The 23,491-nt window shown below is 42.9% G+C and overlaps 1 protein-coding gene across 1 annotated transcript in view; it reads left to right on the top strand.

Moving 5' to 3' along the window:
• The first annotated feature begins 3,129 nt into the window (after positions 1–3,129).
• Positions 3,130–23,491, top strand: part of LOC112240814 (dedicator of cytokinesis protein 3) — a 39,491-nt gene continuing 19,129 nt past the window's right edge. The window contains exons 1-3 of the mRNA XM_042329738.1: positions 3,130–3,209; positions 3,459–3,519; positions 4,860–5,007. Coding sequence (XP_042185672.1) covers positions 3,138–3,209; positions 3,459–3,519; positions 4,860–5,007 — 281 coding nt within the window. The 5' untranslated portion in view covers positions 3,130–3,137. The remainder of the gene's footprint in view (positions 3,210–3,458; positions 3,520–4,859; positions 5,008–23,491) is intronic.

Below are 23,491 nucleotides of genomic sequence, written 5' to 3'. Positions count from 1 at the left end.
TAGACTTAAAGCAACATACCCTTAGTTAAAAGCAATGCCCTACTCCCTCTTCACACTGGTCCAAATTACACATATGGATAAGAAACATATTTACCAATTACACAAATTATTTTGAAAGCAGTATTACAAATGAACATACATTTATTATCCAAATGGCTTTCCAATGCGGGTGATCAAGCCACAACGGAAAGTCAGAAGGTCATAGGTCATACGAAACCCTCCAAAGCAGTGTTTCACTATATAAAACAATTTGCAAACAATAATCAACTAGTTCCAAACATTTTTGTATTTCCATGTTCCCAGAACATTCCTTTATCAAAAGAATTTGCGTGTGTAATGAAAAGTCAGAAAATAAAAAATCCCAATGTGGTGAGTGCCCCTTTCAATGTGGTAGTTTATGGCCCCAATTTCACTCACTCTCCCCAAGAGTTCCGTCCCTGGAAACATTCCAGAGAGAGACAGTGAAATATTCATTTTCCCGGAGAAAACACAAAAACACTTAGTATTCATTTACACTCCATCGATTCAGAAACTCAAACGTGAACTATAAACCAAACCTAATGATAATTCCACTGTACCTCAAATCATTAATCCTAAGTTTTAATCACCATCAATGTATATGTATGATACAATGTTTAATTAAGTTAAATCAACTCCTAAAAAACATTTTAATCAGCAACCTAATAATTTCAATCTGTTGATATAAATTTAGTAAAAACCAATACTGATTTTTTTTAAACAAATCTAAAATCCTTCAAAAGTCGGTGCTGTCTCATCATCGTAAAAATAAAAATAAACATATTTTTTCCCCCACTGATATCCACAAAGGTCAATACTGTTCAGCACATCCATTAATGATCTTCCTTTAGTCTGTACAGGGTCTGAAATTCCAATGTATGCAGATGATACAGTGATAAATTCATGCAAATAACAAACTACACAAGAACTCACTACTATAATGATAGCAACAAATTCTGAATCTTCCACGACACAACACCCTGATGTTTTAATGTCTATGAGAGGATGTGGGCTTCAACACCCTGATGTTTTAATGTCTATGAGAGGATGTGGACTTCAACACCCTGATGTTTTAATGTCTATGAGAGGATGTGGGCTTCAACACCCTGATGTTTTAATGTCTATGAGAGGATGTGGGCTTCAACACCCTGATGTTTTAATGTCTATGAGAGGATGTGGGCTTCAACACCCTGATGTTTTAATGTCTATGAGAGGATGTGGGCTTCAACGCACTGATGCCATATTTACACACACAATACAAGATGACATGTCGATAAACCGTGATGGCCCGGATGGAGAAATAGTACAAAGCGCGAGCTCTCAAACACTATACGTGTCATGAACAACAGATTGTTGGACGTCTATGAACACGCTGTCATACGTCACTGCTACCAGCCATGACATTGGTGAGAAGTGGGACATGAAGTCCCATGTCCTGACAACTGGGAACATGGAGGAGAAGCCCACTTCCGAGAACCGAGAACAGCATTAACTACCATGGTTGCTGAGTGGGTGGGGGACAGCAGTAAGGTGAGCGCGGTCTGGTAGCCAGGACTGAGGTAGACTGAACTGCACTGCCCCCTAGTGGTCATTTAACAGGAACATTATCTGAATTGTGAATTCACATCATCTTCTGTTTTTTTCTTACCATTAAAAAATTTTTTTTAGTTTAAAATGTTAAGAAAATGTTTACCTTTTTCACATCCCTAGTTAAGACTATCATTTTGATATCATGTATGGTCAGTCCTTGTATCCAATGCTCTGTCTATGAGTTAGAGAGTGGTTACATTTCTCCAGACCTATCCCTTAGATGTTTACCAAATCATTGGGTGGGTGGCCCTTTGTTATTATTGTAGATTTCCCCTTTAACCTCTAGTATCTCCCCATCCCAGGTCCGGGAGCATAATCATCGACTGACACTAATTAGCATAACGCAACGGACATAAATATTCCTATAAAATATAACTATTCATGAAAATCACAAGTGAAATATATTGAGACGCAGCTTAGCCTTTTGTTAATCACCCTGTCATCTCCGATTTTCAAAATATGCTTTACAGCCAAAGCTAGACAAGCATTTGTGTAAGTTTATCGATAGCCTAGCATAGCATTTTGTCCAGCTGGCAGCAGGTAACTTGGTCATGGAAATCAGAAAAGCAATCAAATTAAATTGTTTACCTTTGATGAGCTTTGGATGTTTTCACTCACGAGACTCCCAGTTAGATAGCCAATGTTCCTTTTTTCCAAAAATATTATTTTTGTAGGCGAAATAGCTCTGTTTGTTCTTCACGTTTGGCTGAGAAATCGCCCGGAAATTGCAGTCACGAAAACACCGAAAAATATTCCAAATTAGCTCCATAATATCGACAGAAAAATGCAAACATTGTTTATAATCAGTCCTCAAGGTGTTTTTCAAATATCTATTTGATAATATATCCACCGGGACAATTCGTTTTTCAGTAGTACCGATTGGAATAATGGCTACCCCTGTATTTTACGTGAGAATCACTCTGAGAGCCATCAGGTGACCACTTGCGCAATGTAGCCGCTTCCGGGTATTCTTCAACATAAATGCGAAAAACTACGTCACAATGCTATAGACACCTTGGGGGAATACGGAGAAAAAGTAGTTTGGTTGATAGCCCATTCACTGCTCAATAGGGACGCATAGGAACGCAGAGCTTTCAAAAGATGAGTCACTTCCGGATTGGATTTTTCTCAGGCTTTCGTCTGCAATATCAGTTCTGTTATACTCACAGACAATATTTTTACGGTTTTGGAAACTTTAGAGTGTTTTCTATCCTAAGCTGTCAATTATATGCATATTCTAGCATCTTGTCCTGACAAAATATCCCGTTTACTACGAGAATATGCTGCTAATATGCTGCTATCCTTAGATGGTCTCTATATCGTTGCGAAGGGATAACAGTTTGGTTTAGAACATGTATTTTGTATTGTATTATACTGCATGTTTGTTTGTTTTTTCTGGCCAATGACAGTTCGAATCCAACGTGTGTCGTGGGAGATTCTAAATAGTGTGACTTGACATCCCATCGCAGGAAATTGCATTGGAAATGCAGCAAACGGTAGATTTTCTTTCTTATTTCAGTGAGAAGTTTATGGTCAGACTGAACAAGAATGGAGGTCCCAAAAATCCAGAAAAGGTTGACCGACTGTGTGCTCTCTTCACGGTGAGCTCACCAGACACCCATCCCCCTCCACCCCAATAGCATCACAATCAACATTTATGTGATCATCAAACAATAGTTTCCATAATGGTTATTGGCTTTATCACCCCTTACATAACTAAGTAATGCATTTAACTGTTTACTCTGGCCTTTATCACCCCTTACATAACTAAGTAATGCATTTAACTGTTTACTCTGGCCTTTATCACCCCTTACACAACTAAGTAATGTATTTAACTGTTTACTCTGCAGGATCTAAGCAATAAGGACATGAAGCGGGACCTGTATATTGTTTCCCAAGTCATCAGAACTGGTAAGACATGATGTCTAGAATTTGATTTGGTCTGATTGAGGGTAAAACAGTATGCTGTGTCTGTTTTAATTTCAGGATATAGGCTTGGGAGGGTTGCCCCTCTCCTCCTGCAAAGGCCAGCAACATCCTTAAGTGGCCTCGTGTAACTTTTGTGTTATCTTTCCTTGGCTGGCTCTGAATGTGCAGAACAGTCCACCTTTGAGCCCAAATTACAGCTTTCATACAAAGCATAAGCACACCAGTTGAGCACGCCGGTTGAGCACGCCGGTTGAGCACGCCGGTTGAGCACGCCAGTTGAGCACGCCAGTTGAGCACGCCAGGCCCTATATCTATCTCAGTGATTCTCTTCCTCTGGATCCGGACTCCAGTTTCTAACTGTACACTCAGCTGTCCCCATAGGAGACACCTTTAAAGAACCATTGTTGGTTCCAGGTAGAACCCCTTTTGGTTCGAAGTAGAATCATTTTGAGTTCCGTGTAGAACCCTTTCCACAGAGGGTTCTATATGTAAAACTGCTCCAGTAATCATACAGTATACAACTCTTCCTCTAGCTTTCTGCTCGATGTTATTTCCCTACGCTAGCTGCCTGCTCAGATCCAGAAGTACAGAACCAAGCACCTGAGGTGACGTTTAGGATGCGACAGGCACACAAATTAACTGATGTGACGACAGACAGACAGACAGACAGACAGACAGACAGACAGACAGACAGACAGACTAAGCTGGGGTGTGATTAGATAGCTGAGTCATGTATTTATGTTACAGTACTGTTCTGCCCCTTGTGGCTCAGTTGGGTAGAGCATGGTGCTTGTAACACCAAGGATGTGGATTCGATTCCCACGAGGGACCAGTATGACTCACTGCTGTAAGTGGCTCTGGATCAGAGAGTCTGCTAACTGACTCACTGCTGTAAGTGGCTCTGGATCAGAGAGTCTGCTAAATGACTCACTGCTTTAATTCTCTCCGGATAAGAGCGTCTGCTAAATTACTCAAATGTAATTATAAACTGGGTGGTTCGAGCCCTGAATGCTGATTGGCTGACAGCCATATATCAGACCATATAACAGGTATGACAAAACATATATTTTTACTGCTCCAATAAGGCACCTCGGAGTTTGTGATATATGGTCAATATACCACGGCTAATTGCTGTATCCAGGCACTCCGCGATGCGTCGTGCTTATTGGCCGTATACCACACCTCCTCGGACCTTATTGCTTAAATATCATGACTTGGTATGTACAATATTCTGTACGTACTAAAATATTACTTTGGTCTTTTTGTGTGTGTGTGTGTGTGTGTGTGTGTGTGTGTGTGTGTGTGTGTGTGTGTGTACGCAGGTCGGATGCTGCTGAATGACACTAAGAAGGGTCCTCCTCACGTCCAGTACAGAAGGCCGTACGGCTGTGCGGTTCTGGCCATGAGTGATGTCCTACAGACCATCTCAGAACTAAAGGAGGAGAAGGACTTTGTTCTCAAAGTCTACACGTGAGTGACACACACACAGCTGTACTGTATGAAATTATATAATTGTATTTTAACTGATTCACGTCCTGATCGCCGTCCACCGTTAGACTCAGACATAATGGAAAAGGAAACAAACACAGTTTCTCCCAACATCAATAGACCACTAATAGCCATAGAGAAATCAGCACATTAAAATTGTGTGATGATTATGCCAATGTTATAGCAATCTGGTTACATTTGTTTTGTGGATGAGTGCATTTCTAAGGCTTTTGTCTTTGGAAAAATGCCATCACAACAGAAATGGCTAAGTCTTGCTCTGTTTCGCTCATTAAGCCCTTATGGTTCTCCCGTCAAACAGTCTAATGTGTTTACTATGGAAATGAAGGAGAACCTGAATGCTGATTAAGTCAGAATAGAAGAAAAACAAATTTAGGAACCTTGTTGTTAATGTTTCATTGTCCTTACTCGTCTTTCCACAAGTGAAATTGTTAAGCATTAATTGTTAAGCATTAATTGTTAAGCATTAATTGTTAAGCATTAAGGGTAAAAAGCACTTTGTGACAGATGTTGATGTACAGTAACAAAATAGGAAAAATGCCAAGGGGGGTGAATACTTTCGCAAGCCACTGTAAATATTCCTACTGACAGTATATCAACATGTATCTATAAAACCCTACTGACAGTACCAGTCAAAAGTTTGGACACACCTACTCATATAACAATTTTTCTTTATTTTTTTAAAACAATTTTATAGATTGTAGAATAATAGTGAAGACATCAAAACTATGAAATAACACACATTGTAATTGTAAAAATAAAGAAAAACCCACAAATGAGTAGGTGTGTCCAAACTTTTGACTGGTACTGTCAGTACCAAAAAAAAGCAATACTTTGTAGTAGTATGTCTCTATAAGCTTGGCACATTTAGCCACTGGGATTTTTGCCCATTCTTCAAAGCAAAACTGCTCCAGTTCCTTCAAGTTGGATGGGTTCCGCTGGTGTACAGCGATCTTTAAGTCATACCACAGATTCTCAATTGGATTGAGGTCTGGGCTTTGACTAGGTCATTCCAAGACATTTACATGTTTCCCTTAAACCACTCGAGTGTTGCTTTAGAAATATGCTTAGGGTCATTGTCCTGCTGGAAGGTGAACTTCTGACCCAGTCTCACATCTCTGGAAGACTGAAACAGGTTTTCCTCAAGAATTTCCCTGTATTTAGCGCCATCCATCATTCCTTCAATTCTGACCAGTTTCCCAGTCCTTGCTGATGAAAAACATCCCAACATCATGATGCTGCCACCACCGTGCTTCACTGTGGGGATAATGTTCTAGGAGTGATGAGAGGTATTGGGTTTGCGCCAGACATAGTGTTTTCCTTGATGGCCAAAAAGCTACATTTTTGTCTCATCTGAACAGAGTACCTTCTTCCATCTGTTTGGGGAGTCTCCCACATGCCTGTTGGTGAACACCAAACGTGTTTGCTTATTTTTGTCTTCAAGCAATGGCTTTTTTCTGGCCACTCTTCTGTAAAGCCCAGCTCTGTGGAGTATACGGCTTAAAGTGGTCCTATGGAAAGACACTTAAATCTCCTCTGTGGAGCTTTGCAGCTCCTTCGGGGTTATCTTTGGTCTCTTTGTTGCCTCTCTAATGCCCACCTTCTTCACAACGCTGTCTGTGTGGGTGGACCAATTCAGTTTGTCCGTGATGTGTACGCCGAGGAACTTAAAACTATCTGCCTTCCCCACCGCTGTCCCGTCGATGTGGATAGGGGGGTGCTCCCTCTGCTATTTCCTGAAGTCCACGATCATCTCCTTTGTTTTGTTGACGTTGAGTGTGAGGTTATTTTCCTGACACCACACTCCAAGGGCCCTCACCTCCTCCCTGTAGGCCGTCTCGTTGTTGTTGGTAATCAAGCCTACCCCTGTCGTGTCGTCTGCAAACTTGATGATTGAGTTGGAGGCGTGCATGGCCACGCAGTCATGGTTAAACAGGGAGTACAGGAGAGGGCTGAGCACGCACCCGTGTGGGGCCCCAGTGTTGAGGATCAGCAGGGTGGAGATGTTGTTCCCTACCCTCACCACCTGGGGGTGGCCTGTCAGGAAGTCCAGTACCCAGTTGCACAGGGTGGGGTTTGAGACCCAGAATCTCGAGCTTAATGACGAGTTTGGAGGGTTCTATAGGGGTACGAGTTTGGAGGGTACGATCTGTGGATTAGTGCCTGGCTCTGTGCTGCTGGGTATTAGGTATCCATGGTGATCTGTGGATTAGTGCCTGGCTCTGTGCTGCTGGGTATTAGGTATCCATGGTGATCTGTAGATTAGTACCTGGCTCTGTGCTGCTGGGTATTAGGTATCCATGGTGATCTGTGGATTAGTGCCTGGCTCTGTGCTGCTGGGTATTAGGTATCCATGGTGATCTGTGGATTAGTGCCTGGCTCTGTGCTGCTGGGTATTAGGTATCCATGGTGATCTGTGGATTAGTGCCTGGCTCTGTGCTGCTGGGTATTAGGTTAGATTTTGTAGATGAGTAGCAGTTTGTGGTTAGATTATGTAGATGAGAGGCAGTTTGTGGTTAGATTTAGTAGATGAGAAGCAGTTTGTGGTTAGATTATGTAGATGAGAGGCAGTTTGTGGTTAGATTATGTAGATGAGAGGCAGTTTGTTGTTAGATTATGTAGATGAGAAGCAGTTTGTGGTTAGATTTTGTCGATGTAAGGCAGTTTGTGGTTAGATTATGTAGATGAGAGGCAGTTTGTGGTTAGATTATGTAGATGAGAGGCAGTTTGTGGTTAGATTATGTAGATGAGGCAGTTTGTGGAGTCTCCGCTGCCCCACTCACACACACACACACACACACACACCACACACACACACCACACACACACCACACACACACACACACACACACACACACACACACACACACACACACACACACACACACACACACACACACACACACACACACACACACACACACCACACACAGAACCCCAGCATGCTGTTCTTCACACTTTCATCCACTTTGCTGCTTTCCTGTAAAATGTAGGTAATCTTACCCAGAGTGCTGTGCAGCAGAGCCAGCTCACCCGCTCAGGGCTCTCAGCGGGACAGCTACATATCACTGAGATCATGTGGTGAAGATTGTTCGCGTGTGTGTGTGTTGTGTATGTTCTCTGGGTGTGTGTGTGTGTGTTACAGTATGGGGGAAAGGGAACCAGAGACCGGCTAGAGGACAGACAGACAGAGATACAGACAGAGATACAGACAGAGATACAGGCAGGCAGGCAGGCAGGCAGGCAGGCAGGGCAGGGAGGCAGGCAGGCAGGCAGACAGACAGACAGAGAGACACAGACAGAGACAGACAGACAGACAGACAGACAGACAGACAGACAGACAGACAGACAGACAGACAGACAGACAGACAGACAGACAGACAGACAGACAGACAGACAGACAGACAGACAGACAGACAGACAGACAGACAGACAGAGAGACAGAGAGACAGAGAGACAGAGAGACAGACAGACAGAGAGAGAGAGAGAGAGAGACTGCAGGCTATACTATATATTGTAGCTAGCAGGATCTCATCACTCATTCATGTACTGCAGTAGTCTTGGACGATGACAGATAATGATGCTGAATACTGCAGTAGTCTTGGACGGTGACAGATAATGATGCTGAATAGTGCAGTAGTCTTGGACGGTGACAGATAATGATGCTGAATAATGCAGTAGTCTTGGACGGTGACAGATAATGATGCTGAATAATGCAGTAGTCTTGGACGGTGACAGATAATGATGCTGAATAATGCAGTAGTCTTGGACGGTGACAGATAATGATGCTGAATAATGCAGTAGACTTGGACGGTGACAGATAATGATGCTGAATACTGCTTTACCTAGGTTCTGAATCAGCTAGAGGGGTGGTAGTTCTACCTAGGTTCTGAATCAACGAGGTGGTCATAGTTCTACCTAGGTTCTGAATCAACTAGGTAGTCATAGTTCTACCTAGGTTCTGGATCAGCTAGAGGGGTGGTCATAGTTCTACCTAGGTTCTGAATCAACTAGGTGGTCATAGTTCTACCTAGGTTCTGAATCAGCTAGAGGGGTGGTCATAGTTCTACCTAGGTTCTGAATCAACTAGGTGGTCATAGTTCTACCTAGGTTCTGAATCAACTAGGTAGTCATAGTTCTACCTAGGTTCTGAATCAGCTAGAGGGGTGGTCATAGTTCTACCTAGGTTCTGAATCAACTAGGTGGTCATAGTTCTACCTAGGTTCTGAATCAACTAGGTGGTCATAGTTCTACCTAGGTTCTGAATCAACTAGGTGGTCATAGTTCTACCTAGGTTCTGAATCAACTAGGTGGTCATAGTTCTACCTAGGTTCTGAATCAACTAGGTGGTCATAGTTCTACCTAGGTTCTGAATCAGCTAGGTAGTCATAGTTCTACCTAGGTTATGAATCAGCTAGAGGGGTGGTCATAGTTCTACCTAGGTTCTGAATCAGCTAGAGGGGTGGTCATAGTTCTACCTAGGTTCTGAATCAACTAGGTAGTCATAGTTCTACCTAGGTTCTGAATCAGCTAGAGGGGTAGTCATAGTTCTACCTAGGTTCTGAATCAACTCGGTGGTCATAGTTCTACCTAGGTATGGAATCAACTAGGTGGTCATAGTTCTACCTAGGTTCTGAATCAGCTAGGTGGTCATAGTTCTACCTAGGTTCTGAATCAGCTAGAGGGGTGGTCATAGTTCTACCTAGGTTCTGAATCAGCTAGGTGGTCATAGTTCTACCTAGGTTCTGAATCAGCTAGGTGGTCATAGTTCTACCTAGGTTCTGAATCAGCTAGGGGTGGTCATAGTTCTACCTAGGTTCTGAATCAGCTAGGTGGTCATAGTTCTACCTAGGTCAGCTAGAGGGGTGGTCATAGTTCTACCTAGGTTCTGAATCAGCTAGAGGGGTGGTCATAGTTCTACCTAGGTTCTGAATCAACTAGGTGGTCATAGTTCTACCTAGGTTCTGAATCAACTAGGTGGTCATAGTTCTACCTAGGTTCTGAATCAACTAGGTGGTCATAGTTCTACCTAGGTTCTGAATCAACTAGGTGGTCATAGTTCTACCTAGGTTCTAGGTGGTCATAGTTCTACCTAGGTTCCTAGGTTCTGAATCAGCTAGGTGGTCATAGTTCTACCTAGGTTCTGAATCAACTAGGTGGTCATAGTTCTACCTAGGTTCTGAATCAACTAGAGGGGGGTGGTCATAGTTCTACCTAGGTTCTGAATCAACTAGGTGGTCATAGTTCTACCTAGGTTCTGAATCAACTAGGTAGTCATAGTTCTACCTAGGTTCTGAATCAGCTAGAGGGGTGGTCATAGTTCTACCTAGGTTCTGAATCAGCTAGGTGGTCATAGTTCTACCTAGGTTCTGAATCAACTAGGTAGTCATAGTTCTACCTAGGTTCTGAATCAGCTAGAGGGGTAGTCATAGTTCTACCTAGGTTCTGAATCAACTAGGTGGTCATAGTTCTACCTAGGTTCTGAATCAGCTAGGTGGTCATAGACCTAGGTTCTGAATCAGCTAGGTAGTCATAGTTCTACCTAGGTTATGAATCAGCTAGAGGGGTGGTCATAGTTCTACCTAGGTTCTGAATCAGCTAGAGGGGTGGTCATAGTTCTACCTAGGTTCTGAATCAACTAGGTAGTCATAGTTCTACCTAGGTTCTGAATCAGCTAGAGGGGTAGTCATAGTTCTACCTAGGTTCTGAATCAACTCGGTGGTCATAGTTCTACCTAGGTTCTGAATCAGCTAGGTGGTCATAGTTCTACCTAGGTTCTGGATCAGCTAGGTAGTCATAGTTCTACCTAGGTTCTGAATCATAGTTCTACCTAGGTTCTCAACTAGGTGGTCATAGTTCTACCTAGGTTCTGAATCAACTAGGTGGTCATAGTTCTACCTAGGTTCTGAATCAACTAGGTGGTCATAGTTCTACCTAGGTTCTGAATCAACTAGGTGGTCATAGTTCTACCTAGGTTCTGAATCAGCTAGGTGGTCATAGTTCTACCTAGGTTCTGAATCAGCTAGACCTAGGGGGTGGTCATAGTTCTACCTAGGTTCTGAATCAGCTAGGGGTGGTCATAGTTCTACCTAGGTTCTGAATCAACTAGGTGGTCATAGTTCTACCTAGGTTCTGAATCAGGTGGTCATAGTTCTACCTAGGTGGTCATAGTTCTACCTAGGTTCTGAATCAACTAGGTGGTCATAGTTCTACCTAGGTTCTGAATCAGCTAGAGGGGTGGGTGGTCATAGTTCTACCTAGGTTCTGAATCAACTAGGTGGTCATAGTTCTACCTAGGTTCTGAATCAACTAGGTGGTCATAGTTCTACCTAGGTTCTGAATCAGCTAGGTGGTCATAGTTCTACCTAGGTTCTGAATCAGCTAGGGGTGGTCATAGTTCTACCTAGGTTCTGAATCAGCTAGAGGTTCTGGGGTGGTCATAGTTCTACCTAGGTTCTGAATCACTAGGTGGTCATAGTTCTACCTAGGTTCTGAATCAGCTAGAGGGGTGGTCATAGTTCTACCTAGGTTCTGAATCAGCTAGGTGGTCATAGTTCTACCTAGGTTCTGGAATCAGCTAGGTGGTCATAGTTCTACCTAGGTTCTGAATCAACTAGGTGGTCATAGTTCTACCTAGGTTCTGAATCAGCTAGAGGGGTGGTCATAGTTCTACCTAGGTTCTGAATCAGCTAGGTGGTCATAGTTCTACCTAGGTTCTGAATCAGCTAGGTGGTCATGTTCTACCTAGGTTCTGAATCACTAGGTGGTCATAGTTCTAGGTTCTGAATCAGCTAGGGGTGGTCATAGTTCTACCTAGGTTCTAGGTGGTCATAGTTCTACCTAGGTTCTGAATCAACTAGGTGGTCATAGTTCTACCTAGGTTCTGAATCAACTAGGTGGTCATAGTTCTACCTAGGTTCTGAATCAGCTAGGTGGGAATCAACTAGGTGGTCATAGTTCTACCTAGGTTCTGAATCAGCTAGGTGGTCATAGTTCTACCTAGGTTCTGAATCAGCTAGGTGGTCATAGTTCTACCTAGGTTCTGAATCAGCTAGGTGGTCATAGTTCTACCTAGGTTCTGAATCAGCTAGGTGGTCATAGTTCTACCTAGGTTCTGAATCAGCTAGGGGTGGTCATAGTTCTACCTAGGTTCTGAATCAGCTAGGTGGTCATAGTTCTACCTAGGTTCTGAATCATAGTTCTACCTAGGTTCTGAATCAACTAGGTGGTCATAGTTCTACCTAGGTTCTGAATCAGCTAGAGGGGTGGTCATAGTTCTACCTAGGTTCTGAATCAACTAGGTGGTCATAGTTCTACCTAGGTTCTGAATCAACTAGGTGGTCATAGTTCTACCTAGGTTCTGAATTAACTAGGTGGTCATAGTTCTACCTAGGTTCTGAATCAGCTAGAGGGGTGGTCATAGTTCTACCTAGGTTCTGAATCAGCTAGGTGGTCATAGTTCTACCTAGGTTCTGAATCAGCTAGGTGGTCATAGTTCTACCTAGGTTCTGGATCAGCTAGGTAGTCATAGTTCTACCTAGGTTCTGAATCAGCTAGAGGGGTGGTCATAGATCTACCTAGGTTCTAAATCAGCTAGGTGGTCATAGTTCTACCTAGGTTCTGAATCAGCTAGGGGGGTGGTCATAGTTCTACCTAGGTTCTGAATCAGCTAGGTGGTCATAGTTCTAGGTTCTGAATCCTAGGTTCTGAATCAACTAGGTGGTCATAGTTCTAGGTGGTCATAGTTCTACCTAGGTTCTGAATCAACTAGGTGGTCATAGTTCACCTAGGTTCTGAATCAACTAGGTGGTCATAGTTCTACCTAGGTTCTGAATCAACTAGGTGGTCATAGTTCATAGGTTCTGAACCTAGGTTCATAGAAGGTTCGGAATCAACTAGGTGGTCATAGTTCTACCTAGGTTCTGAATCAACTAGAGGGGTGGTCATAGTTCTACCTAGGTTCTGAATCAACTAGGTGGTCATAGTTCTACCTAGGTTCTGAATCAACTAGGTGGTCATAGTTCTACCTAGGTTCTGAATCAGCTAGGTGGTCATAGTTCTACCTAGGTTCTGAATCAGCTAGGTGGTCATAGTTCTACCTAGGTTCTGGATCAGCTAGGTAGTCATAGTTCTACCTAGGTTCTGAATCAGCTAGAGGGGTGGTCATAGATCTACCTAGGTTCTAAATCAGCTAGGTGGTCATAGTTCTACCTAGGTTCTGAATCAGCTAGGGGGGTGGTCATAGTTCTACCTAGGTTCTGAATCAGCTAGGTGGTCATAGTTCTACCTAGGTTCTGAATCAACTAGGTGGTCATAGTTCTACCTAGGTTCTGAATCAACTAGGTGGTCATAGTTCTACCTAGGTTCTGAATCAACTAGGTGGTCATAGTTCTACCTAGGTTCTGAATCAGCTAGTGGGGTGGTCATAGTTCTACCTAGGTTCTGAATCAGCTAGGTGGTCATAGTTCTGCCTAGGTTATGAATCAGCTAGAGGGGTGGTCATAGATCTACCTAGGTTCTGAATCAGCTAGGTGGTCATAGTTCTACCTAGGTTCTGAATCAGCTAGGGGGGTGGTCATAGTTCTACCTAGGTTCTGAATCAGCTAGGTGGTCATAGTTCTACCTAGGTTCTGAATCAACTGAATCAGCTAGAGGGGTGGTAGGTCACCTAGGTTCTGAATACTAGGTGGTCAGGTTCTACCTAGGTTCTGAATCAACTAGGTGGTCATAGTTCTACCTAGGTTCTGAATCAGCTAGGTGGTCATAGTTCTACCTAGGGTGGTCATAGTTCTACCTAGGTTCTGAATCAGCTAGGTGGTCATAGTTCTACCTAGGTTCTGAATCAGCTAGAGGGGTGGTCTGAATCAGCTAGGTGGTCTAGTTCTACCTAGGTTCTGAATCAGCTAGGTGGTCATAGTTCTACCTAGGTTCTGAATCAGCTAGGTGGGGGTGGTCATAGTTCTACCTAGGTTCTGAATTAGCTAGGTGGTCATAGTTCTACCTAGGTTCGGAATCAGCTAGGTGGTCATAGTTCTACCTAGGTTCTGAATCAGCTAGGTGGTCATAGTTCTACCTAGGTTCTGAATCAGCTAGAGGGGTGGTCATAGCTCTACCTAGGTTCTGAATCAGCTAGGTGGTCATAGTTCTACCTAGGTTCTGAATCAGCTAGAGGGGTGGTCATAGATCTACCTAGGTTCTGAATCAGCTAGGTGGTCATAGTTCTACCTAGGTTCTGAATCAGCTAGGGGGGTGGTCATAGTTCTACCTAGGTTCTGAATTAGCTAGGTGGTCATAGTTCTACCTAGGTTCGGAATCAGCTAGGTGGTCATAGTTCTACCTAGGTTCTGAATCAGCTAGGTGGTCATAGTTCTACCTAGGTTCTGAATCAGCTAGAGGGGTGGTCATAGCTCTACCTAGGTTCTGAATCAGCTAGGTGGTCATAGTTCTACCTAGGTTCTGAATCAGCTAGAGGGGGTAGGTCTAGTTCTACCTAGGTTCTGAATAGGTTCTGAAGCTAGGTAGTCATAGTTCTACCTAGGCTCTGAATCAGCTAGAGGGGTGGTCATAGATCTACCTAGGTTCTAAATCAGCTAGGTGGTCATAGTTCTACCTAGGTTCTGAATCAGCTAGGGGGTGGTCATAGTTCTACCTAGGTTCTGAATCAGCTAGGTGGTCATAGTTCTACCTAGGTTCTGAATCAACTAGGTGGTCATAGTTCTACCTAGGTTCTGAATCAACTAGGTGGTCATAGTTCTACCTAGGTTCTGAATCAACTAGGTGGTCATAGTTCTACCTAGGTTCTGAATCAACTAGGTGGTCATAGTTCTACCTAGGTTCTGAATCAACTAGGTGGTCATAGTTCTACCTAGGTTCTGAATCAACTAGGTGGTCATAGTTCTACCTAGGTTCTGAATCAACTAGGTGGTCATAGTTCTACCTAGGTTCTGAATCAACTAGGTGGTCATAGTTCTACCTAGGTTCTGAATCAGCTAGGTGGTCATAGTTCTACCTAGGTTCTGAATCAGCTAGAGGGGTGGTCATAGTTCTACCTAGGTTCTAGGTGGTCATAGTTCTACCTAGGTTCTGAACCTAGGTTCTACCTGGAATCAGCTAGGTTCTGAATCAACTAGGTGGTCATAGTTCTACCTAGGTTCTGAATCAACTAGGTGGTCATAGTTCTACCTAGGTTCTGAATCAACTAGGTGGTCATAGTTCTACCTAGGTTCTGAATCAACTAGGTGGTCATAGTTCTACCTAGGTTCTGAATCAGCTAGGTGGTCATAGTTCTACCTAGGTTCTGAATCAGCTAGGGGTGGTCATAGTTCTACCTAGGTTCTGAATCAGCTAGGGGTGGTCATAGTTCTACCTAGGTTCTGAATCAACTAGGTGGTCATAGTTCTACCTAGGTTCTGAATCAACTAGGTGGTCAAGTTCACCTAGGTTCTGAATCAACTAGGTGGTCATAGTTCTACCTAGGTTCTGAATCAACTAGGTGGTCATAGTTCTACCTAGGTTCTGAATCAACTAGGTGGTCATAGTTCTACCTAGGTTCTGAATCAACTAGGTGGTCATAGTTCTACCTAGGTTCTGAATCAGCTAGGTAGTCATAGTTCTACCTAGGTTATGAATCAGCTAGAGGGGTGGTCATAGTTCTACCTAGGTTCTGAATCAGCTAGAGGGGTGGTCATAGTTCTACCTAGGTTCTGAATCAACTAGGTGGTCATAGTTCTACCTAGGTTCTGAATCAACTAGGTGGTCATAGTTCTACCTAGGTTCTGAATCAACTAGGTGGTCATAGTTCTACCTAGGTTCTGAATCAGCTAGAGGGGTGGTCATAGTTCTACCTAGGTTCTGAATCAGCTAGGTGGTCATAGTTCTACCTAGGTTCTGAATCAGCTAGGTGGTCATAGTTCTACCTAGGTTCTGAATCAGCTAGGTGGTCATAGTTCTACCTAGGTTCTGAATCAGCTAGAGGGGTGGTCATAGTTCTACCTAGGTTCTGAATCAGCTAGGTGGTCATAGTTCTACCTAGGTTCTGAATCAACTAGGTGGTCATAGTTCTACCTAGGTTCTGAATCAACTAGGTGGTCATAGTTCTACCTAGGTTCTGAATCAACTAGGTGGTCATAGTTCTACCTAGGTTCTGAATCAACTAGGTGGTCATAGTTCTACCTAGGTTCTGAATTAACTAGGTGGTCATAGTTCTACCTAGGTTCTGAATCAGCTAGGTGGTCATAGTTCTACCTAGGTTCTGAATCAGCTAGAGGGGTGGTCATAGTTCTACCTAGGTTCTGAATCAGCTAGGTGGTCATAGTTCTACCTAGGTTCTGAATCAGCTAGGGGGGTGGTCATAGTTCTACCTAGGTTCTGAATTAGCTAGGTGGTCATAGTTCTACCTAGGTTCGGAATCAGCTAGGTGGTCATAGTTCTACCTAGGTTCTGAATCAGCTAGGTGGTCATAGTTCTACCTAGGTTCTGAATCAGCTAGAGGGGTGGTCATAGTTCTACCTAGGTTCTGAATCAGCTAGAGGGGTGGTCATAGTTCTACCTAGGTTCTGAATCAACTAGGTGGTCATAGTTCTACCTAGGTTCTGAATCAACTAGGTGGTCATAGTTCTACCTAGGTTCTGAATCAACTAGGTGGTCATAGTTCTACCTAGGTTCTGAATCAACTAGGTGGTCATAGTTCTACCTAGGTTCTGAATTGACTAGGTGGTCATAGTTCTACCTAGGTTCTGAATGAAGGTGGTCAGTTCTACCTAGGTTCTGAATCAGCTAGAGGGGTGGTCATAGTTCTACCTAGGTTCTGAATCAGCTAGGTGGTCATAGTTCTACCTAGGTTCTGAATCAGCTAGGTGGTCATAGTTCTACCTAGGTTCTGGATCAGCTAGGTAGTCATAGTTCTACCTAGGTTCTGAATCAGCTAGAGGGGTGGTCATAGATCTACCTAGGTTCTAAATCAGCTAGGTGGTCATAGTTCTACCTAGGTTCTGAATCAGCTAGGGGGGTGGTCATAGTTCTACCTAGGTTCTGAATCAGCTAGGTGGTCATAGTTCTACCTAGGTTCTGAATCAACTAGGTGGTCATAGTTCTACCTAGGTTCTGAATCAACTAGGTGGTCATAGTTCTACCTAGGTTCTGAATCAACTAGGTGGTCATAGTTCTACCTAGGTTCTGAATCAACTAGGTGGTCATAGTTCTACCTAGGTTCTGAATCAGCTAGAGGGGTGGTCATAGTTCTACCTAGGTTCTGAATCAGCTAGGTGGTCATAGTTCTACCTAGGTTCTGAATCAGCTAGGGGGGTGGTCATAGTTCTACCTAGGTTCTGAATCAGCTAGGTGGTCATAGTTCTACCTAGGTTCGGAATCAGCTAGGTGGTCATAGTTCTACCTAAGTTCTGAATCAGCTAGGTGGTCATAGCTCTACCTAGGTTCTGAATCAGCTAGGTGGTCATAGTTCTACCTAGGTTCTGAATCAACTAGGTGGTCATAGTTCTACCTAGGTTCTGAATCAACTAGGTGGTCATAGTTCTACCTAGGTTCTGAATCAGCTAGGTGGTCATAGTTCTACCTAGGTTCTGAATCAACTAGAGGGGTGGTCATAGTTCTACCTAGGTTCTGAATCAACTAGAGGGGTGGTCATAGTTCTACCTAGGTTCTGAATCAGCTAGGTGGTCATAGTCCTACCTAGGTTCTGAATCAGCTAGGTGGTCATAGTTCTACCTAGGTTCTTAATCAACTAGGTGGTCATAGTTCTACCTAGGTTCTGAATCAACTAGAATGGTGGTCATAGTTCTACCTAGGTTCTGAATCAACTAGAGTGGTGGTCATAGTTCTACCTAGGTTCTGAATCAACTAGGTAGTCATAGTTCTACCTAGGTTCTGAATCAACTAGAGGGGTGGTCAGGCTGCATCAGTCATACAGTATAGATAAAGAGTTTGTCCTGTGGGTTTCTGTCTGAATGTTCAGAGAGCAGTCGCTGTCGCTATGTGTATGAATGAAGTAGGTGCTAGTGTAAGCATTTTATAATCCAGACGTGGTTTTACTAACCTTGGCTAATCTTTGTGGGTTTATATCAGGTGTCTAGATACTCATTCACACAATTTATATTATATTGGTTTTAGTCATTGTACTGAAAAATAATCTACCACGGTGTTCAGACATTGAGTAGTCGGCCTATATAGGTTGCCAGTTGTCCACCTTCAACAAACATAAAAACAATCCCATTTTGACAGAACAGAAAGGGAGTGAAGACAGGGAGAAGCAGACTGATCTGGACTGTATGCGCATCACATCTGTTGCTTCAGACAGTCTCTCTGTACAGAGAGGACCTCTCGTGGGGCAAGGCTGCAGCACAGAAGAGAATAGAATAGAGTAGAATAGAGTAGAATAGAATATAATAGAGTAGAATAGAGTAGCATAGAATAGAATAGAATAAAGTAGAATAAAATAGAATATAGTAGAATAGAGTAGAATAGAAAAGAACAGAATAGAGTAGAATAGAATAGAATATAGTAGAATAGAGTAGAGTAGAACAGAACAGAATAGAGTAGAATATAATAGAATAAAGTAGAATAGAGTAGAATAGAACAGGACAGAATAGAGTAGAATATATTAGAATAGAGTAGAACAGAACAGAATAGAACAGAATATATTAGAATAGAGTAGAACAGAACAGAATAGAGTAGAATATATTAGAATAGAGTAGAACAGAACAGAATAGAGTAGAATATATTAGAATAGAGTAGAATAGAACAGAATAGAGAAGAATGGAATAGAATAGAACAGAATAGAGAAGCATAGTACAGAGTAGAATAGAATAGAACAGAATAGAACAGAATAGAATATAACAGAATAGAGAAGAATACAACAGAATATAATAGAACAGAATAGAACAGAGTTCTATCTCATCTTCATCGATATTGTCTTTAAGAGAACACATAGCACATACTGTATGACACATAGCATCCACTATCCACTTCATATGTTTTACCATAAACACTGTATGGAATGGGATGAGAAAGAAAAATATAACATGAACAGTCGGTAGAACTGTGTGGAGATTATTCCCACTGCAGGAGAGAATGCCAAACATATTTGACACAGGGGTCAATCTCTCTCTCTCCTCTCTCGCTCTCTCTCTTTCCTCTGTCTCTTTCCTCTCTGTCTGTCTGTCTGTCTGTCTGTCTGTCTGTCTGTCTGTCTGTCTGTCTGTCTGTCTGTCTGTCTGTCTGTCTGTCTGTCTGTCTGTCTGTCTGTCTGTCTGTCTGTCTGTCTGTCTCTCTCTCTGTCTCTCTGTCTGTCTCTCTCTCAATTCAATTCAATTCAAGGGCTTTATTGGCATGGGAAACATGTGTTAACATTGCCAAAGCAAGTGAGGTAGACAACATACAAAGTGAATATATAAAGTGAAAAACAACAAAAATTAACAGTAAACATTACACATACAGAAGTTTCAAAACAGTAAAGACATTACAAATGTCATATTATATATATATATATATACAGTGTTCTAACAATGTACAAATGGCTAAAGGACACAAGATAAAATAAATAAGCATAAATATGGGTTGTATTTACAATGGTGTTTGTTCTTCACTGGTTGCCCTTTTCTCGTGGCAACAGGTCACAAATCTTGCTGCTGTGATGGCACACTGTGGAATTTCACCCAGTAGATATGGGAGTTTTTCAAAATTGGATTTGTTTTCGAATTCTTTGTGGATCTGTGTAATCTGAGGGAAATATGTCTCTCTAATATGGTCATACATTGGGCAGGAGGTTAGGAAGTGCAGCTCAGTTTCCACCTCATTTTGTGGGCAGTGAGCACATAGCCTGTCTTCTCTTGAGAGCCATGTCTGCCTACGGCGGCCTTTCTCAATAGCAAGGCTATGCTCACTGAGTCTGTACATAGTCAAGGCTTTCCTTAATTTTGGGTCAGTCACAGTGGTCAGGTATTCTGCCGCTGTGTACTCTCTGTGTAGGGCCAAATAGCATTCTAGTTTGCTCTGTTTTTTTGTTAATTCTTTCCAATGTGTTAAGTAGTTATCTTTTTGTTTTCTCATGATTTGGTTGGGTCTAATTGTGCTGCTGTCCTGGGGCTCTGTAGTGTGTGTTTGTGTTTGTGAACAGAGCCCCAGGACCAGCTTGCTTAGGGGACTCTTCTCCAGGTTCATCTCTCTGTAGGTGATGGCTTTGTTATGGAAGGTTTGTGAATCGCTTCCTTTTAGGTGGTTGTAGAATTTAACAGCTCTTTTCTGGATTTTGATAATTAGTGGGCATCGGCCTAATTCTGCTCTGCATGCATTATTTGGTGTTCTACGTTGTACACGGAGGATATTTTTGCAGAATTCTGCGTGCAGAGTCTCAATTTGGTGTTTGTCCCATTTTGTGAAGTCTTGGTTGGTGAGCGGACCCCAGACCTCACAACCATAAAGGGCAATGGGCTCTATGACTGATTCAAGTATTTTTAGCCAGATCCTAATTGGTATGTTGAAATTTATGTTTCTTTTGATGGCATAGAATGCCCTTCTTGCCTTGTCTCTCAGATCGTTCACAGCTTTGTGGAAGTTACCTGTGGTGCTGATGTTTAGGCCAAGGTATGTATAGTTTTTTGTGTGCTCTAGGGCAACAGTGTCTAGATGGAATTTGTATTTGTGGTCCTGGTGACTGGACCTTTTTTGGAACACCATTATTTTGGTCTTACTGAGATTTACTGTCAGGGCCCAGGTCTGACAGAATCTGTGCATAAGATCTAGGTGCTGCTGTAGGCCCTCCTTGGTTGGTGACAGAAGCACCAGATCATCAGCAAACAGCAGACATTTGACTTCGGATTCTAGCAGGGGAGGCCGGGTGCTGCAGGCTTTTCTAGTGCCCTCGCCAATTCGTTGATATATATGTTGAAGAGGGTGGGGCTTAAGCTGCATCCCTGTCTAACCCCACGACCCTGTGTGAAGAAATGTGTGTGTTTTTTGCCAATTTTAACCGCACACTTGTTGTTTGTGTACATGGATTTTATAATGTCGTATGTTTTACCCCCAACACCACTTTCCATCAGTTTGTATAGCAGACCCTCATGCCAGATTGAGTCGAAGGCTTTTTTGAAATCAACAAAGCATGAGAAGACTTTGCCTTTGTTTTGGTTTGTTTGATTGTCAATTAGGGTGTGCAGGGTGAATACATGGTCTGTTGTACGGTAATTTGGTAAAAAGCCAATTTGACATTTGCTCAGTACATTGTTTTCATTGAGGAAATGTACGAGTCTGCTGTTAATAATAATGCAGAGGATTTTCCCAAGGTTACTGTTGACACATATTCCACGGTAGTTATTGGGGTCAAATTTGTCTCCACTTTTGTGGATTGGGGTGATCAGTCCTTGGTTCCAAATATTGGGGAAGATGCCAGAGCTAAGTATGATGTTAAAGAGTTTTAGTATAGCCAATTGGAATTTGTTGTCTGTATATTTGATCATTTCATTGAGGATACCATCAACACCACAGGCCTTTTTGGGTTGGAGGGTTTTTATTTTGTCCTGTAACTCTTTCAATGTAATTGGAGAATCCAGTGGGTTCTGGTAGTCTTTAATAGTTGATTCTAAGATCTGTGTTTGATCATGTATATGTTTTTGCTCTTTATTCTTTGTTATAGAGCCAAAAAGATTGGAGAAGTGGTTTACCCATACATCTCCATTTTGGATAGATAATTCTTCATGTTGTTGTTTGTTTAGTGTTTTCCAATTTTCCCAGAAGTGGTTAGAGTCTATGGATTCTTCAATTGCATTGAGCTGATTTCTGACATGCTGTTCCTTCTTTTTCCGTAGTGTATTTCTGTATTGTTTTAGTGATTCACCATAGTGAAGGCGTAGACTCAGGTTTTCCGGGTCTCTATGTTTTTGGTTGGACAGGTTTCTCAATTTCTTTCTTAGATTTTTGCATTCTTCATCAAACCATTTGTCATTATTGTTAATTTTCTTCGGTTTTCTATTTGAGATTTTTAGATTTGATAGGGAAGCTGAGAGGTCAAATATACTGTTAAGATTTTCTACTGCCAAATTTACAACTTCACTATTACAGTGGAACGTTTTACCCAGGAAATTGTCTAAGAGGGATTGAATTTGTTGTTGCCTAATTGTTTTTTGGTAGGTTTCCAAACTGCATTCCTTCCATCTATAGCATTTCTTAATGTTACTCAGTTCCTTTGGCTTTGATGCCTCATGATTGAGTATTGCTCTGTTTAAGTAGACTGTGATTTTGCTGTGGTCTGATAGGGGTGTCAGTGGGCTGACTGTGAACGCTCTGAGAGACTCTGGGTTGAGGTCAGTGATAAAGTAGTCTACAGTACTACTGCCAAGAGATGAGCTATAGGTGTACCTACCATAGGAGTCCCCTCGAAGCCTACCGTTGACTATGTACATACCCAGCGTGCGACAGAGCTGCAGGAGTTGTGACCCGTTTTTGTTGGTTATGTTGTCATAGTTGTGCCTAGGGGGGCATATGGGGGAGGGAATGCTGTCACCTCCAGGCAGGTGTTTGTCCCCCTGTGTGCTGAGGGTGTCAGGTTCTTGTCCGGTTCTGGCATTTAGGTCACCACAGACTAGTACATGTCCCTGGGCCTGGAAATTATTGATTTCCCCCTCCAGGATGGAGAAGCTGTCTTCATTAAAATATGGGGATTCTAGTGGGGGATATAGGTAGCACACAGGAGGACATTTTTCTCTGTTAGGATAATTTCTTTTTGAATTTCTAGCCAAATGTAGAATGTTCCTGTTTTGATTAATTTAATGGAGTGAGTTAGGTCTGCTCTATACCAAATTAGCATACCCCCTGAGTCCCTTCCCTGTTTCACACCTGGTAGTTTGGTGGATGGGACTACCAGCTCTCTGTAACCTAGAGGGCAACCAGTGGGTCCATCTCCTCTATACCAGGTTTCTTGCAGGATGACAATGTCTGTATTACCGATTTCTTTGGTGAAGTCCGGGTTTCTGCTCTTTAGGCTAAAGGCAGATGACAGGCCTTGGATATTCCAGGATAATATAGTGAAGGCTTTTTGTTCCATAGAGTGTCCAATGTTGTTGGTCGTGGTTTAGCCTCAGGCCAGTAAGTGTGAGCAGAGCCTGCTGAGCATCTGGTACATGCCATTGGCTTGGGCGAGTGTGAGAGTGGGGGTTGGGACTGTTTGCCCGCTCACTACCTGGGCGTATGTGTGGCTTCCATGTTGAGGCCCTCTTTGCGGGGGTGGGGTGCATGGGGTGGGCAGGAGTGGCATAGGTCTGATCTGAGGGGGCCTAAATGGAGTGTGGGCATGGTTGACGGGGGGGTGTTGATTGGTTGGGGTGGGGGTGTGGATGTGTCTGGGTGTACTGTGGTCTGGATGTAATTCCTCTTGGCGTGGGTCCTCTATGTGTAGGTCCAGGGGGAGGTCCTGCAGATCTGGGAGGGTGTCTCGCTGGTC

This window comes from Oncorhynchus tshawytscha, linkage group LG02 (genome assembly GCF_018296145.1).
Source record: "Oncorhynchus tshawytscha isolate Ot180627B linkage group LG02, Otsh_v2.0, whole genome shotgun sequence".
Lineage (NCBI taxonomy): Eukaryota > Metazoa > Chordata > Actinopteri > Salmoniformes > Salmonidae > Oncorhynchus > Oncorhynchus tshawytscha.
Note: the sequence above shows the minus strand (reverse complement) of the source record. Positions and strands in the feature narration are given on the sequence as shown.